General features: G+C 40.1%; 2 protein-coding genes across 2 annotated transcripts in view; both read left to right on the forward strand.

Annotated features, from left to right (window-relative positions):
- HS6ST3 (heparan sulfate 6-O-sulfotransferase 3) overlaps nucleotides 1-18,387 on the forward strand; it is a 701,826-nt gene that overhangs the window by 490,994 nt on the left and 192,445 nt on the right. The gene's annotated exons all lie outside the window — the stretch shown is intronic.
- Nucleotides 6,078-6,278, forward strand: LOC132477743 (guanine nucleotide-binding protein G(I)/G(S)/G(O) subunit gamma-5-like). Its single transcript, XM_060080248.1, has one exon. It carries the CDS (start codon nucleotides 6,078-6,080, stop codon nucleotides 6,276-6,278), a length of 201 nt encoding a protein of 66 aa, XP_059936231.1.

Below are 18,387 nucleotides of genomic sequence, written 5' to 3' on the forward strand. Positions count from 1 at the left end.
AAAGCTGTTTGATGAGGAAGGTTAGCTTTATCAAAGTGAGCAAGCTTATCTTGATCATCACAAGTGCCAGGCACTGTGCTGTGCTGTGAGTACACATATCCGTAAGGTACTCCTACATCTATGGAGTTCAAAGTCCGGGGAACTGTGATAGACTAGTAAGTAAGTACAAAGATTATTAGCAGGGGACAGCAGGAACATAGAGTTATGTGTTTGGAGAACCAGGCAAAGACAGAGAGGTGACAAGGAAGGCTCGATGGAGGAGAGGAAGTTAGGTGTCTTAAGAGGGCTAGCGAGTATTTGCAAGGCTGACTCAGGACGTCGGGGGTGGGTATTGGTGATGATAGTGGGTTACAGGCTTTCCAGACAGAAAAAAAGCATGAATAATAGAAACTTCCCACGTTGTAAATCTTTGTTCAGTTTCGTCTTTCACGGAGAAAAAGGTCTGTTAATTTGTGAGAATCCCATTTCTTATTAGCGCTATAAATAGCTTTAAGACCATTGAAGGCTCAGAACTGCATCTGTATAAAAATTGCTGACAGGAAATGATGTTATCATGTTATAGGCAGTTGAAAATGCATTTCCTTTTAATTATGAAAATGTGAGATTATGGTTTTATTTTTAACTTCTTCCTCTGAGAATTGACATTTTGTTACAGTTTTAGAAAGCAACCAAAGTTCTACAAACACTGGTTAAATTTTTGCTGAATTTCAGATTTGTTTCCATCTCAGATACATTTTTGTAATCAGATTATTCTTAACATTTGTTTATATCTTTAAAATGTATCCAGTTATTTTATTTGTGCGTACAATTTGCCATAGATATTTTGTGATATTCCATACATCTTGGGCAAGACATCTAGGTTTTTCTTTACAAAACTTTCACAGAATAGCGTCTTAGGTTTCATGATCTTGAAAATTCCTTTTATCGGTATCATGCTTTCTGGTGTACAAAGCCTGTCACTTTATCACTTTACCTACATTATATTAATTGATCCTAGTAATAGTTCTGTGGGTTAGACAAAGGGTAGCTACTTCAAGAATTCCATGTACAAATTCCTGCTTCTCTTTTTACTGGCTCTTCAAATGCATTGCACTCAGATTGCTGTTGAGAACATGTAATTCCAAAGAAGGTGTCAGGGCTCTGTGAAGATCATTGATCAAATGGCACAGTGAGAGCAACGTCGATGGACAGTGAGTCATGTGACCAGAGTTTCGATCAATCTTGGCCCTTTCATCACCCAGACGTAGACACTGGACATCTCACTAGATTTTTTGGGTCTCAGTTAATCACACCTGAAGATGATTTGGAAGGGAAGAGACTAAATCATCGCCATGGTCTCTCCTAGTTCAGAGTTCTGAGACTTGATGTGAACTTGAAAGTAAATGAAGCAGAATAAACACAACCATTAGAGGAATCGGTTAGAAGATTTCAGTGAAGCATGAAAGTTTTAAGACCTTGTGACACGTGTGAAGTGCATTTGGACATGTTATCCTAGGCTTTCTGCAAATGGGCAGCATCCCCTCAGATGGAATGTACCAAAAGCTGGTTTCATGTTGGCCGTGGCACCATTTGATATATGTGACCTGAAATTTACTTGGTAAGGCAGTTGCATCATTTAAATGATCTGCTTCTAATAAGAATTTTTTATTTCCCTAATTATACTACACAAAAATTGTTGTTTTTCTGCTAACAACGTTAAAGAGAATGAAAATAATTATTTTCAGATATTGTAAATTAATGGAAACACAGTTGACACTGGGAAGAAAAACTGGCTTTTTTGTTTTGGGTTTTTTTTTTTTTTTTTTGCTAAAGGGTATTTTTTTCAACCATCTGCCTATGAAATGTGGAGTGAAAAATAAATTTATAGAAGTCATTTTTAGAAAGCAAGAGTGGTATTAAATGATATTATAGAGCATATATTTATTTTCTTATGAAATCTCTCTTATGTGAAGGTATCTGTATCCCATGATAATTGTTGAGAATTCATTGTTTTCTTGTGCACTGATCCATAAGGTAGATAATTGACAGGAGGTTAGAGCTAAGATTTATTGCCACTGATGGTACATTTTCTAGGAAAATGCGGAACTTTCTTTTGTATCATTTTAGATCAAAGGCAAATTTTATTACCAGCTCCTCAGAAAATCACTGGTTCCTTTTCTGAAAATCTGTGATCCTATTTGGAAAAACTCTTAATTTCTTCTCATTATCAGAATCGCCACCAATTCCTACTCTTTACTACTCCTGTGTAAACTCCACTGCACACAAACCCTGCCCAAGAACCTCTGCTCCTGGAAGCAGAAAATATTATAACAAGGGGCCCACCTTCACATTATTTCTTAAAACCTAGTCTTTTATCCAATACAAAGATCACTATGTGAGAAAACTATGGAATCTCTGACCATCCATTCCTATAGATTGCACACCTATCAGAAGTCCATAAACCCAAAGCTCAAATTATTTTTCTTTCTCTGAGATGAATTACTAGATAGTTGTATTAATTCTATTTCCTTTCTTCAAGTAGAATAGAAAGAGGATAATGTAGTTGGCTAATTCTTTGAATAAGTATCTTATTAATTTGTGTATCCTTGGTACATAGTAAGCGTCAATAATTCTTTGTTGAATAAACCAAGAGCCCCCTAGGCTTCCAACCAAAGAGCAAATACACAGGATGTTTACTGCAGAATAATCCATGAGATACTAATGGCAAAAGGATCACCTTTTCTCTCCGTAAACATATTCAAGGGTCATTAAGAGTTCAGAGTGAACTAAAGTCTTTCAAACCTGAATATACTTAGTGCTGACATCTTAAACTAATTTATGGATGTGACTTTTGTAGTATGTCATAGAGATAATTTGTCTACAGTCGTTTCATAAGCATCACTGAATAGCTTTCCTGTAATAAAAGTCCATCATCATTATATTGAATATCACTTAAATACAGAATGTAAGTTGTACTCTCTTGTAGAATGCATTTAAATACCTTGATTAAACCCTACTAACTCAATTTCAAATGACATTTCATGCCCTTAGTCCCTTAGTTTCCCCTCACCCCCCACCTGGTGATTCTCTTTCCTTGGCTTCTCACCATATTCATTGATTCTATTTTTCTATTAGTTTACAGAAAAATTAGGGTATTTATATGAGCTTTCATTAACTACCATTACATAACAGTTTTAACTTGTGCTATAGTGAGGCTAATTTAAATATACTGAGTTTCTCATTGTTGAATTGCATCTTAATACTATCTTTTCTTCCAACATAATACTTCACTAACATTTTTCCTTCTCAGCATATTTTGTATTCCAGCTACTGTTAGTCCAGCTGAAATCTTTCATGAAGGGTTGGGGTTTAGCTCCATTTTAGCTGAGCTGATTAAGTACTCCTGAACTACAGTAACTGTGGTTTCACTGGAGGAAGAAGATAGATGGGCAGAATGCTGGAATTAGCTCAGTTTCTCAAGGTCAGCAGCTAAATGCATGGTGCTGGCCGAGCAGCATCAACATCACCTGGGAAATTCTCAGACCCCACCCAGACCTACTGATTGAGAAACCCTGGAGGTGGGGCTCACAATCTGTGACTTCACAAGACTTCCAGGTGACTGTGATTCACGCTTAAGCCTTCACTTGCTGTAGAGGATTCTCTGGGGGCTAAAACAAGAACACCACCCCATCTTGGGGAACTACAGGTGATAACAACCCAAACCTCCATTAACTTAAACTGAAACGCAACAGTATGCATGGGTTTCAAGAGAGACAAACTTGAGCTTGCATCCTAATGAACGGATTCCTAACAGAGTCCTCTGGGGCAACACATCTGAGCCTCACGTCCTCATCTGAAGAATAATGCTGTCCTTGCTGGGCTTGTGTGAGGATCAGAAATGATATGGGAAAAACAAGATCCAGAAATACTTTTACTTTGTCACTAATGAGGCTTAAGTGTCTGGTTTTCACATGTACAAGTCCCTTATAAATAATATTAAGTTTTGAAGTTGGTATTCTTTTTTTTTTTTTTTTTTTTTTGCAGTGTTGGGTCTTCGTTTCTGTGCCAGGGCTTTCTCTAGTTGTGGCAAGCGGGGGCCACTCTTCATTGCAATGCACGGGCCTCTCACTATCGCGGCCTCTCTTGTTGGGGAGCACAGGCTCCAGACGCGCAGGCTCAGTAGTTGTGGCTCACGGGCCTAGTTGCTCCGCAGCATGTGGGATCCTCCCAGACCAGGGCTCGAACCCGTGTCCCCTGCATTAGCAGGCAGATTCTCAACCACTGTGCCATCAGGGAAGCCCAGGTATTCTTTTTTTTTAAGGAGGACTTCAAATTGTATTAGCTTCAAGCCCCACAGTATCCCAATGCACTCCTGGCATAGGACAACGCTTGGCAGTTATTTGGGTATTGAATCTATTCACTATTTCTGCCACCTTTTGTCATTTATTGATATATTTGAGTCCTGAATTTTATTCTCGAATGACTTATCAGCATAGCACATAAGCCAGATGATGGGTGCATGGTACATATTTCTGGATGACAATGAGGCTGAAATGTATTTAGGAAACAAAACTTCAGTGCTGAGGGATGTGATCTCTCACAGAGCAAGAGTTCGCTTGCTCATCAGACCAGGCGAGGATCCCAGCCTCTCTTTATGTTTATCTGATGCATGGCAAGCAAAGTGTGTGGAGAGTTGAATTTTTTTAAAGATAAAACCCTTTTTAAATCAATGAGAAGTTGCTTAAGATTCAAATGACAGTTCTCTGAAAGTCAACATGTATTCTTTGCCCTCTCTTTGACAATGATTATAGTAATTGAACAGAATATAGTCTTCAACATTCAAGTGTATGAATGTAGACACTTCAGGTTATATTTCCAAAGTAGCATGTGTAGACCTAGCCATGTGTCTTTTCTTAATACCGATGATGTCGTGCAAGAAAGTACTTTTGCTCATTGGCTTGAAAATATACCCTGCAACGTTAACGCAAGTATCCTTCAGCATCACCAATGATCACATTTCTATACGACTTCTTTTCAGTTAATTTAATTCCAGAATATAGAGTTATCTGAGCAGTGATTTTTTCTTTTTTTCTTGTTTTTTTTTTTTTTGGTTTAATGATAGGAGTGCTAGCAGTTTCAGTATTTATCAAGTGCTGACTGGATCTTTTTGGTTGAAGACTTGGTTAGGAAAATTACTGTCAAGCTCATTCACCACCATAGTAACCAAATTTTAATACCTTCTGGGGGTACAGACATTTATATAATCTAACTCTATGGCACTGAGGTACAGTGTATGTAGTGTATTTATGATTGAAAGAAAGTTTCAAACATCAGCCTGTAAAATTGGATTTTAGATGTAATGTACCATAAATAAGTGCTATAAAGATTGCCTTTAATGCTATAAATCAGATTTTATTGGTTTCAGCTATCTCATTCTGGTTATTGTATTACCCACAAAATCAAAGGAAATCAAAGAGCTGGAATATTTTTTATTTTAATATCCCATATTCTACAGTAATGGCACATGCACCCTTCCAGCTTCCTTTTTTGGGTAGGTTGGACAAAATTGACAGGTGGCAGGCCCGGGCAGCATATCAGAGGCAGGATCAGTATAAACAACCAAACTTTTGGGACTTGAAACCTTTTCAAATTTCCTGTCTGTGAAACATACAAGGTAGGTGAATTGGCAGATCTCTTTCCTTTCTGAGATGCTGGCTGTCATGTTTTCATGCAAGGCTGACACCCGTAGAGACTGGCAGGTGAGGTGAGCTTTGCACCTTCTGCAAAGCTGATGGAATTGTGTGATGATGCTTTCCATTGGGGATAGAGGGTATCCATGCATGACCTATCTGAGTTATTTAAAATGCCAAAAATTATTGCTATAAAATAAAGTTGTGTCCTCAAACAATCTCTCAGTGTTCAGTTTAGAATCAACACCCTTCTCCCCCCAACACACACACACACGCGCACACACACACCTTTACAATGCTTTTTCTTCAGAATGCTTTTAGTCAAGAAAATCAACATATTTGGCATTAAAAATTGCTTAGGAAAGCATACACGTGGGCATGCTGATCTGCCCAGCTGTCGCGTGCGCCATGTCTGGTCCTTCCACCGTCGCTGCTATGAAGAAAGTGGGTCAACAGGTCGGGCTGGAGGCCGGGCTCAACCCTGTGAAGGTTTCCCAGGCAGCTGCGGATTTGAAACAATTCTGTCTGCAGAATCCTCAGCATGACCCGCTGCTGACTGGAGTATCTTCAAATCCCTTCAGACCTCAGAAAGTCTGTTCCTTTTTGTAGTAAAATGGATCTTTGCAAGGTTTTCTAAACCACTTTTCATAAACTGGTGAATATTCAAAGGAAAGCTGAATTTGAAGCCAGTACAAAAGCCTGTCTCTATAACACGTGCCGAACTCTACAGACTTGTACTTTTGTCAGTCCTTAACATCTACGTCTCTGAATATTCATGAATTTCTGTTTCACAAGGGTAATTGTTTTATATAAACTGGCAGCAGCAGACAATAAACTACTTGGTATAAAAAAGAAAACAAGGGCTTCCCTGGTGGCGCAGTGGTTGAGAGGCCACCTGCTGATGCAGGGGACACGGGTTCGTGTCCCGGTCTGGGAAGATCCCACATGCCGCAGAGCTGCTGGGCCCGTGAGCCATGGCCGCTGAGCCTGCGCGTCCGGAGCCTGTGCTCCGCAACGGGAGAGGCCACAACAGTGAGAGGCCCGCGTACCACACAAAAAAAGAAAACAAGAAAAGCATACACATGAACTGGGAGAGCCCAGGAGGCTACAGTAATCTAAGTTTGACTAGTTAGGGGTAGAAAAGTTTTCAAGCTATTAAAAATGCAGTTGTGCTTGGTTTTTGTGTAGTTTTCCTCTGTGTTTATTTGTACTAATACTCTGAGTTCCAGGCACTCTGAGCCGCCTACCTAGGCATTGTGGGGATGGGGATGACCTTTATTTTTCAAGGTTGAAGCCATAGGACCTGAAGAAGGCAAGAGAGGGTAACAGGGGTTTCTTGAAACAGAGGCTACCAGAGAGCTACATCTTCATGATGCTTCAGTTTTTACTTTATTTTTACTGCAGCGTTACACCAGATATGCTCTGCTTAGTTCCTCCACCTGAAAAACAGCCATGCTTAGCAACCAGAGAAGGTACCAAAATGTTGTGCTTTGTCTTGATTACAAAGAAATCTAATTCCCACAAATGCTTAAGTAATCTCGAACTTACTGGAGATAAAAGCGATATAGAACGTTAACACTGCTAATATTATGCCAGCCCAAGTTCAGCAGGTTTTTTTTTTTTCCAAAATAGGAAATCTTGATGCCACCTTTCCTTGCTGTGAACTAAGCTGGAAGAGCTAAGGGGATTATGCTGATCAGGGCTTGACATTTATGACTGCCAGTTCACTGATGAAAATACAGCCCAGGAGCTCAGCCCTAGACCTGGGAGGCAGCTGGATCCCAGAGTGTGCTTTGGCACCTGTTTTAGGCTGCACTCAATTTACTGGGAGCCCCATGGGCCGCCCGCATGGAACAAGGAAGTGTCCCAGTCTGGAAGGGTATGTGCAGCTGCAAAGAGAAGCAAAGGGGCTTTTTTTCTTTAAGCACTTCTGCCACTAGTTCCATGTTCTTAATGGAACATGAAGGAACTTCTTTCTCTCTCTCTCTCTTCAAGGCTGGCCTTCTCCAAGAAGCTATCATCAATGAAAACCCTCTCTAGTTTCAGTCCAACCAAATGATTCTAACTAGCCTTTACCTTTTCTGTTCCTCTCTTTTCCATTCCTCTCTCTATGACTATCTTTAGGCAAATGCTAAAAATATAATTTTATATTTTGGTTTATTTGGTTTGCTTCACCCTGTCTCCTGTCCTAGCTTAATCAGCCTAAGATCACCAGAAATGACCTTTTATTCAGCAAAGTCAGTTCTATTGTACCAATGCAATGAGGGAGACTGCATTCCAGGGGAACTGTGGGGCATCTCACCCAATAAAGGAAAAGACAGAGGTTATTATAGGATTTTTTAAAATAAATTTATTTATTTTATTTATTTATTTTTGGCTGCATTGGGTCTTTGTTGCTGTGCACAGGCTTTCTCTAGTTGCAGTGAGCGGGGGCTACTCTTCGTTGTGGTGCGCGGGCTTCCCATTGCGGTGGCCTCTCCACTGCAGAGCATAGGCTCCAGGCACGTGGGCTTCAGTAGTTGTGGCTCGCGGGCTGTAGAGCACAGGCTCAGTAGTTGTGGTGCAGGGGCCCAGCTGCTCTGCAGCATGTGAGATCTTTCCGGACCAGGACTCAAACACGTGTCCCCTGCATTGGCAGGCAGATTCTTAACCACTGTGCCACCAGGGAAGCCCAGGATTTTGAAGGATAATGGAGTTTAGGAGTTTAGGTTAAATTTAAATAAAGCAGTGTTTGGATAGGCTCAGAGAAAAGCTGGGCTGTGTGCAAAGGGTTTAAAATCAACTCTGGACTGTGAAGTGGATCTAAGGTTCTGTCTCCTTGGGAACTACAAAGTTAAGGTAAATGTGGAATATTGTATCCAGAAACCCCTTATTAGAAGCTCTGCACTTGGGTTGGAAATTGAGGCTGCCTCTGTATCAGAGGGGCTTAGATCCTCTAAGCAAGAGTGGGATGTTTCATCTTTACTGATATAATTTCTAACAAACAGTTTTTGATAGTTAATGATTTTAGAAACCAAAGCATCTTAGTAAAAAAGCAGTAGTCACCCAAAGAGGTGATTGTTATGATACTTTGCAGCTGCAATATGGGAGAAGTGTTGTTCCCTGTTAACTTTTAGCTGGATTTGTCTGAGTCTATTTTTCCAGATGTTTAATGGTCAGGTACTTTTTTTTTAAACTTTCTTAGTCTAATCTTTATTTTCTTCCAATATCAGCTAGGAAAACTTAGCTTGCAAAGAACAAAATGCTCAACATAAATGGGATTAAATAATTTTAAAAATGTATAGGCTAACAATATAAAAGCTGAGGAATGGAAAGGGCTTCAGGCAAGGTTTGATCAAGCATCTTTTAAAAATCACTAAATATCTTATTTCTCTCTCTTCCCATTGGTCTCTATATTGTCTGCCTTGCCCACATCTTAAATACATAGCTCTTTTGAACTTGAAATGAATAAATGTTGGCCTTCATATTCTATCTTTCATGACTTTCATATTTTATACTTTTTTTAGTCCTGCTTTATTAATAATTTTATTATCTCTATATTTTAGTTCACTGATTTTGTCTTCATCTAGGTCTTATTTAGCTGTTAATCTGTCTTTTGGGTTTTCTATTTCAATTATTTTACTCCTGGAAATTCCAGGTGGTAATTTTTCAAATCTCCCTGGCTTTGTGATAGTGATCATAATTTTAAGATATTTTTAATTTCTCTTTTTATGTCCTCAATAATTTAAAATATACTAAATTTTTATTCTATATCTTGTAGTCCTATTATCTGAAATCTATTTTCAGACATCTGTTTTATATATCTGTTGACTTTTACATGATGAATTTTGGGGGGGTTATTTGGTAATTTGGGGTGGTGAACATATTTTTCTTAGGAGTTTATTTGTTGGAATCTCATGCCTCCTGGGTTAAGCTTTAGGGTGGAGATGGGAGGCATGAATCTCAGAAGAATTACTGGCAAGAATATTGTATGTTAAATTTTCAGGTTGTAGGTTCCTGTATCATGGTGTAGGAAAGATGCATACTCCAAATCTACGTGAGAGCACATTTGTGAGTATATATTCTCAGACGAAACTTTTACAAACCCTGTATAAACTTTCATTCACCAGTATATCACCCTGTGCTGCTGGTATGTGTGTGTGAGTGTGTGTGTGTGTGTGTGTGTATTTTTTTTTTACAGGGCGTGAGGACATATATATATATTTATTTTATTTATTTATTTATTTATTTATTTATTTTTTATTTTGCTTTATAACAAATTTAATCAGTTATACATATACATGTTCTCATATCCGCTCCCTTTTGCGTCTCCCTCCCACCCTCCCTATCCCACCCCTCCAGGCGGTCACAAAGCACCGAGCTGATCTCCCTGTGCTATGCGGCTGCTTCCCACTAGCTATCTACCTTACGTTTGGTAGTGTATATATGTCCATGCCGCTCTTTCACTTTGTCACAGCTTACCCTTCCCCCTCCCCATATCCTCAAGTCCATTCTCAAGTAGGTCTGTGTCTTTATTCCTGTCTTACCCCTATGTTCTTTATGACATTTTTTTCTTAAATTCCATATATATGTGTCAGCATACAGTATTTGTCTTTCTCTTTCTGACTTACTTCACTCTGTATGACAGACTCTAGGTCCATCCACCTCATTACAAATAGCTCAATTTCATTTCTTTTTACGGCTGAGTAATATTCCATTGTATATATGTGCCACATCTTCTTTACCCATTCATCTGATGATGGACACTTAGGTTGTTTCCATCTCTGGGCTATTGTAAATAGGGCTGCAATGAACATATTGGTACATGTCTCTTATTGAATTATGGTTTTCTCAGGGTATATGCCCAGTAGTGGGATTGCTGGGTCATATGGTAGCTCTATTTGTAGTTTCTTAAGGAACCTCCATACCGTTCTCCATAGTGGCTGTACCAATTCACATTCCCACCAGCAGTGCAAGAGTGTTCCTTTTTTTCCACACCCTCTCCAGCATTTATTGTTTCTAGATTTTTTGATGATGGCCATTCTGACTGGTGTGAGATGATATCTCATTGTAGTTTTGATTTGCATTTCTCTAATGAGCAAAGATGTTGAGCATCCTTTCATGTGTTTGTTGGCAGTCTGTATATCTTCTGTGGAGAAATGTCTATTTAGGTCTTCTGCCCATTTTTGGATTGGGTTGTTTGTATTTTTTGTTATTGTGCTGCATGAGCTGCTTATAAATTTTGGAGATTAATCCTTTGTCAGTTGCTTCATTTGCAAATATTTTCTCCCATTCTGAGGGTTGTCTTTTGGTCTTGTTTATGGTTTCCTTTGCTGTGCAAAAGCTTTGAAGTTTCATTAGGTCCCATGTGTTTATTTTTGTCTTTATTTCCATTTCTCTAGGAGGTGGGTCCAAAAGGATCTTGCTGTGATTTATGTCATAGAGTGTCCCGCCTATGTTTTCCTCTAAGAGTTTGATAGTGTCTGGCCTTACATTTAGGTCTTTAATCCATTTTGAGCTAATTTTTGTGTATGGTGTTAGGGAGTGATCTAATCTCATACTTTTACATGTCCCTGTCCAGTTTTCCCAGCACCACTTATTGAAGAGACTGTCCTTTCTCCACTGTACATTCCTGCCTCCTTTATCAAAGACAAGGTGACCATATGTCCGTGGGTTTATCTCTGGGCTTTCTATCCTGTTCCATTGATCTATATTTCTGTTTTTGTGCCAGTACCATACTGTCTTGATTACTGTAGCTTTGTAGTATAGTCTGAAGTCAGGGAGCCTGATTCCTCCAGCTCCATTTTTCGTTCTCAAGATTGCTTTGGCTATTCGGGGTCTTTTGTGTTTCCATACAAATTGTGAAATTTTTTGTTCTAGCTCTGTGAAAAATGCCAGTGGTAGTTTGATAGGGATTGCATTGAATCTGTAGATTGCTTTGGGTAGTAGAGTCATTTTCACAATGTTGATTCTTCCAATCCAAGAACATGGTACATCTCTCCATCTATTTGTATCATCTTTAATTTCTTTCATCAGTGTCTTATAATTTTCTGCATACAGGTCTTTTGTCTCCTTAGGTAGGTTTATTCCTAGATATTTTATTCTTTTTGTTGCAATGGTAAATGGGAGTGTTTTCTTGATTTCACTTTCAGATTTTTCATCATTAGTATATAGGAATGCCAGAGATTTCTGTGCATTAATTTTGTATCCTGCAACTTTACCAAATTCATTGATTAGCTCTAGTAGTTTTCTGGTAGCATCTTTAGGATTCTCTATGTATAGTATCATGTCATCTGCAAACAGTGACAGCTTTACTTCTTCTTTTCCGATTTGGATTGCTTTTATTTCCTTTTCTTCTCTGATTGCTGTGGCTAAAACTTCCAAAACTATGTTGAATAAGAGTGGTGAGAGTGGGCAACCTTGTCTTGTTCCTGATCTTAGTGGAAATGGTTTCAGTTTTTCACCATTGAGGACGATGCTGGCTGTGGGTTTGTCATATATGGCCTGTATCATGTTGAGGAAAGTTCCCTCTATGCCTACTTTCTGCAGGGTTTTTATCATAAATGGGTGTTGAATTTTGTCAAAAGCTTTCTCTGCATCTATTGAGATGATCATATGGTTTTTCTCCTTCAATTTGTTAATATGGTGTATCACGTTGATTGATTTGCGTATATTGAAGAATCCCTGCATTCCTGGAATAAACCCCACTTGATCATGGTGTATGATCCTTTTAATGTGCTGTTGGATTCTGTTTGCTAGTATTTTGTTGAGGATTTTTGCATCTATGTTCATCAGTGATATTGGCCTGTAGTTTTCTTTCTTTGTGACATCCTTGTCTAGTTTTGGTATCAAGGTGATGGTGGCCTCGTAGAATGAGTTTGGGACTGTTCCTCCCTCTGCTATATTTTGGAAGAGTTTGAGAAGGATAGGTGTTAGCTCTTCTCTAAATGCTTGATAGAATTCACCTGTGAAGTCATCTGGTCCTGGGCTTTTGTTTGTTGGAAGATTTTTTATCACAGTTTCAATTTCAGTGCTTGTGATTGGTCTGTTCATATTTTCTATTTCTTCCTGATTCAGTCTTGGCGGGTTGTGCATTTCTAAGAATTTGTCCATTTCTTCCAGGTTGTCCATTTTATTGGCACAGAGTTGCTTGTAGTAATCTCTCATGATCTTTTGTATTTCTGCAGTGTCAGTTGTTACTTCTCCTTTTTCATTTCTAATTCTATTGATTTGAGTCTTCTCCCTTTTTTTCTTGATGAGTCTGGCTAATGGTTTATCAATTTTGTTTATCTTCTCAAAGAACCAGCTTTTAGTTTTATTGATCTTTGCTATCGTTTCCTTCATTTCTTTTTCATTTATTTCTGATCTGATTTTATGATTTCTTTCCTTCTGCTAACTTTGGGATGTTTTTGTTCTTCTTTCTCTAATTGCTTTAGGTGCAAGGTTAGGTTGTTTATTCGAGATATTTCCTGTTTCTTAAGGTGGGATTGTATTGCCATAAACTTCCCTCTTAGAACTGCTTTTGCTGCATCCCATAGGTTTTGGGTCGTCGTGTCTCCACTGTCATTTGTTTCTAGGTATTTTTTAATTTCCTCTTTGATTTCTTCAGTGATCACTTCGTTATTAAGTAGTGTATTGTTTAGCCTCCATGTGTTTGTATGTTTTACAGCTCTTTTCCTGTAATTGATATCTAGTCTCATAGCATTGTGGTCGGAAAAGATACTTGATACAATTTCAATTTTCTTAAATTTACCAAGGCTTGATTTGTGACCCAAGATATGATCTATCCTGGAGAATGTTCCATGAGCACTTGAGAAAAATGTGTATTCTGTTGTTTTTGGATGGAATGTCCTATAAATATCAATTAAGTCCATCTTGTTTAATGTCTCATTTAAAGCTTGTGTTTCCTTATTTATTTTCATTTTGGATGACCTGTCCATTGGTGAAAGTGGGGTGTTAAAGTCCCCTACTATGATTGTGTTACTGTCGATTTCTCCTTTTATGGCTGTTAATATTTCCCTTATGTATTGAGGTGCTCCTATGTTTGGTGCATAAATATTTACAATTGTTATATCTTCTTCTTGGATCAATCCCTTGATCATTATGTAGTGTCCTTCTTTGTCTCTTCTAATAGTCTTTATTTTAAAGTCTATTTTGTCTGATACGAGAATTGCTACTCCAGCTTTCTTTTGGTTTCCATTTGCATGGAATATCTTTTTCCATCCCCTTCCTTTCAGTCTGTATGTGTCTCTAGGTCTGAAGTGGGTCTCTTGTAGACAGCATATATATGGGTCTTGTTTTTGTATCCATTCAGCCAGTCTGTGTATTTTGGTGGGAGCATTTAGTCCATTTACATTTAAGGTAATTATTGATATGTATGTTCCTATTCCCATTTTCTTAATTGTTTTGGGTTCGTTATTGTAGGTCTTTTCCTTCTGTTGTGTTTCTTGCCTAGAGAAGTTCCTTTAGCATTTGTTGTAAAGCTGGTTTGGTGGTGCTGAACTCTCTCAGCTTTTGCTTGTCTGTAAAGGTTTTAATTTCTCCATCAAATCTGAATGAGATCCTTGCTGGGTAGAGTAATCTTGGTTGCAGGTTTTTCTCCTTCATCACTTTAATTATGTCCTGCCACTCCCTTCTGGCTTGTAGAGTTTCTGCTGAGAGATCAGCTGTTATCCTGCTGGGGATTCCCTTGTGTGTTATTTGTTGTTTTTCCCTTGCTGCTTTTAATATGATTTCTTTGTGTTTAATTTTTGACAGTTTGATTAATATGTGTCTTGGCGTATTTCTCCTTGGATTTATTCTGTGTGGGACTCTCTGTGCTTCCTGGACTTGATTAACTATTTCCTTTCCCATATTAGAGAAGTTTTCAACTATAATCTCTTCAAATATTTTCTCAGTCCCTTTCTTTTTCTCTTCTTCTTCTGGAACCCCTATAATTCGAATGTTGGTGCGTTTAATGTTGTCCCAGAGGTCTCTGAGACTCTCCTCTGTTCTTTTCATTCTTTTTTCTTTATTTTGCTCTGCAGCAGTTATTTCCACTATTTTATCTTCCACCTCACTTATCCGCTCTTCTGCCTCAGTTATTCTGCTATTGATCCCATCTAGAGTATTTTTTATTTCATTTATTGTGTTTTTAATCGATGCTTGATTCATCTTTAGTTCTTCTAGGTCCTTGTTAACTGTTTCTTGCATTTTGTCTATTCTATTTCCCAGATTTTGGATCTGGGAAATAGAATCTTGGATCATCTTTACCATCATTATTCTGAATTCTTTTTCAGGTAGACTGCCTATTACCTCTTCATTTGTTAGGTCTGGTGGGTTTTTATCTTGCTCCTTCTCCTGCTGTGTGGTTTTTTGTCTTCTCATTTTGCTTATGTTACTGTGTTTGGGGTCTCCTTTTTGCAGGCTGCAGGTTCGTAGTTCCCGTTGTTTTTGGTGTCTGTCCCCAGTGGCTAAGGTTGGTTTAGTGGTTTGTGTAGGCTTCCTGGTGGAGGGGACTAGTGCCTGTGTTCTGGTGGGTGAGGCTGGATCTTGTCTTTCTGGTGGGCAGGTCCACGTCTGGTGGTGTGTTTTGGGGTGTCTGCGGACTTTTTATGATTTTAGGCAGCCTCTCTGCTAATGGGTGGCGTTGTGTTCCTGTCTTGCTAGTTGTTTGGCATAGGGTTTTCAGCACTGTAGCTTGCTGGTCGTTGAGTGAAGCTGGGTGCTGCTGTTGAGATGGAGATCTCTGGAAGATTTTCGCCGTTTGATATTATGTGGAGCTGGGAGGTCTCTTGTGGACCAGTGTCCTGAAGTTGGCTCTCCCACCTCAGAGGCACAGCACTGACTCCTGGCTCATCAATTTGGGATGATTTGTTGTCCATTCATGTATTCCACAGATGCAGGGTACATCAAGTTGATTGTGGAGCTTTAATCCGCTGCTTCTGAGGCTGCTGGGAGAGGTTTCCCTTTCTCTTCTTTGTTCTCACAGCTCCTGGGTCTCAGCTTTGGATTTGGCCCCGCCTCTGCGTGTAGGTCGCCAGAGGGCGTCTGTTCTTCGCTCAGACAGGACAGGGTTAAAGGAGCAGCCTCTTCGGGGACTCTGGCTCACTCAGGCCGGGCGGGAGGGAGGGGCACGTAGTGCGGGGCGAACCTGCAGCGGCAGAGGTCGGCGTGACGTTGCACCAGCCTGAGGCGCGCTGTGCGTTCTCCCAGGGAAGCCGCCCCTGGATCCCGGGACCCCGGCAGTGGCGGGCTGCACAGGCTCCCGGAAGGGCGGTGTGGAAAGTGACCTGCGCTCGCACACAGGCTTCTTGGCGGCGGCAGCAGCAGCAGCCCCAGCGTCCCACGCCCGTCACTGGGCTCCGCGCTTTCAGTCGTGACTCGCGCCCGTCTGTGGAGCCCCTTTAAACAGCGCTCTTAATCCCCTCTCCTCGCGCACCAGGAAACCAAGAGGGAAGAAAAAGTCTCTTGCCTCTTCGGCAGCTCCAGAGTTTTCCCGGACTCCCTGCCGGCTAGCTGTGGCTCATTAGCCCCCTTCCGGCTGAGTTCTCGCCGCCAGCCCCAGTCCTCTCCCTGCGCTCTGACCGAAGCCCGAACCTCAGCTTCCAGCGCCGCTGGGGCGAGCAGACAAGCCTCTCGGCCTGATGAGTGCCGCTCGGCACCGATCCTCTGTGTGGGGATCTCTCCGCTTTGCCCTACCCAGGTATGTGGGGAGTTTCTTGCCTTTTGGGAGGTCTGGGGTCTTCTGCCAGCTTTCAGTAGGTGTTCTGTAGGAGTTGTTCCACGTGTAGCTGTATTTCTGGTGTATCCGTGGGGAGGACGGTGATCTCCGCGTCTTCCTCTTCCGCCATCTTACCCGGAAGTCCAGGACATATATATATTTAATCAACCATTTTTCTGAGGGTTAGGCCTTAAACTTTACATATGGTCCCAGTTTCAGCTCTCTGACATTTTGCAGACCTAAGCCACCATCTCCTGTCCCCACATGGGCTGTAAAATGCAAGCTTCTTGGTTATAGAAAGTGGCAACCAATCTCTGCCCCTTGTCCAGTCTACCCTTCCTCGTCTGGTCTTAAGTTCCCACTTTATTTTTCATTTGGATTTTCGTTTCTCACCTATGCAGCCTATATACTGCTGGGGAAGGTGACTCTACTGTCATCAACTGTCCTGGCTGAGAGATTTCCCTTACTTTCTTTTGGGCTCAGCCATGCACTTAAAAGGATGTTTGTTGTGTTTTATTTGGCGTTTCTAAGTGTTCTGTAGCAAGTGGTGTAGTTACCTAGTCAACCATATTACCAGAAGGGCTGGCTCTGACCTACCTGGGGCTTAATTTAAGGTTAAATCCTCAGATGCCACATAGGTGGCTCTAGCAGCTTCTCGGGGCAGGGATTGGTTGCCAGTCTTGTTCATGTGTTCAATAAACACAGCGAGTGCCTCTCTGAGTATCTTTCAGAAGACCTAGGAGGATTCCTCACCCCCACAAATCACACACACACACACACTCACACACACACGCACACGCACACACACACACCAAACCTCTCATAAATATTTTCTTGTATCTCATTTCTTGTCTCTCATTGGCTCATATTTTGTTAACTGTTTTGAACCAAACACTGTTGTCAAGAATTGGAAGATACTAAATAACTTAAGCCAATCAGAGTCCACCTTGGTTGCTAAGAGTGGGGTCACTTTCCCCAGTAGCATATAGACTGTGTGGTTGAGGGATAAGTATACAGTGAAAATTGGAGCTCTGTTACAAGGAAAGGCTGAGATGGACAATACAAAATAGCTGGTGTCACATACTTGCCCCTTGTATTATGCACATTTTAATTTAGTTCAATTCAACAAACATTTATTTAGTGCTATTTGTTCCATGACAGGAAACAGCCCGGGGCTTGTGGAGATCACATAATTATCATTTTTTTAAATCGGAAAGACCACACCTTCACTAAGTATTTATCATAGGTCAAATTTTATTAGGTACCTGTAAAACGGAAGAGTTGGCTTTTTTTGTGATGTGTAATTTTTGGTGAAATCTTTTTTTTGACTGTTGAAATAGATCAAATATAAAAAGAATGTAATATATAGACATACATGCATAATGTATATGGATATATGTATACACCCACACACATATATACATATATATACAGCTTAAAGAATAATAAGGAAATAAAAAACTGGGTACCATTACCTAGCTTGGAATAAAGATGCAGACATAGAGAATGGACTTGAGGACCCGGGGAGGCGGAAGGGTAAGCTTGGACGAAGTGAGAGAGTAGCATTGACATATATACACTACCAAATGTAAAATAGGTAGCTAGTGGGAAGCAGCTGCATCGCACAGGGAGATCAGCTCGGTGCTGTGTGACCACCTAGAGGGGTGGGATAGGGAGAGTGGGAGGGAGATGCAAGAGGGAGGGGATATGGGGGTATATGTATACATGTAGCTGATTCACTTTGTTATACAGCAGAAACTAACACAACATTGTAAAGCAATTATACTCCAATAAAGATGTTAAAAAAACTACAATAGGCAATAATAATAATAATAATAATATAGTATCAGTTCCTTAGAAGCCCTCTCTACTTATCACATCTCAGAACTCATACTTCTTTCAGAGGTAACACTGCTGATTTTTGTATTTATTAATACCATTGGGTTTCTTTACACCTCCACACATATATGTAACCATAGGCAATACATTTCTTTTAGTTTTGCTTGATTTTGGATTTTATATAAATGGAATAATACA

The sequence above is a fragment of the Mesoplodon densirostris genome, chromosome 17 (assembly GCF_025265405.1).
Source record: "Mesoplodon densirostris isolate mMesDen1 chromosome 17, mMesDen1 primary haplotype, whole genome shotgun sequence".
NCBI lineage: Eukaryota > Metazoa > Chordata > Mammalia > Artiodactyla > Ziphiidae > Mesoplodon > Mesoplodon densirostris.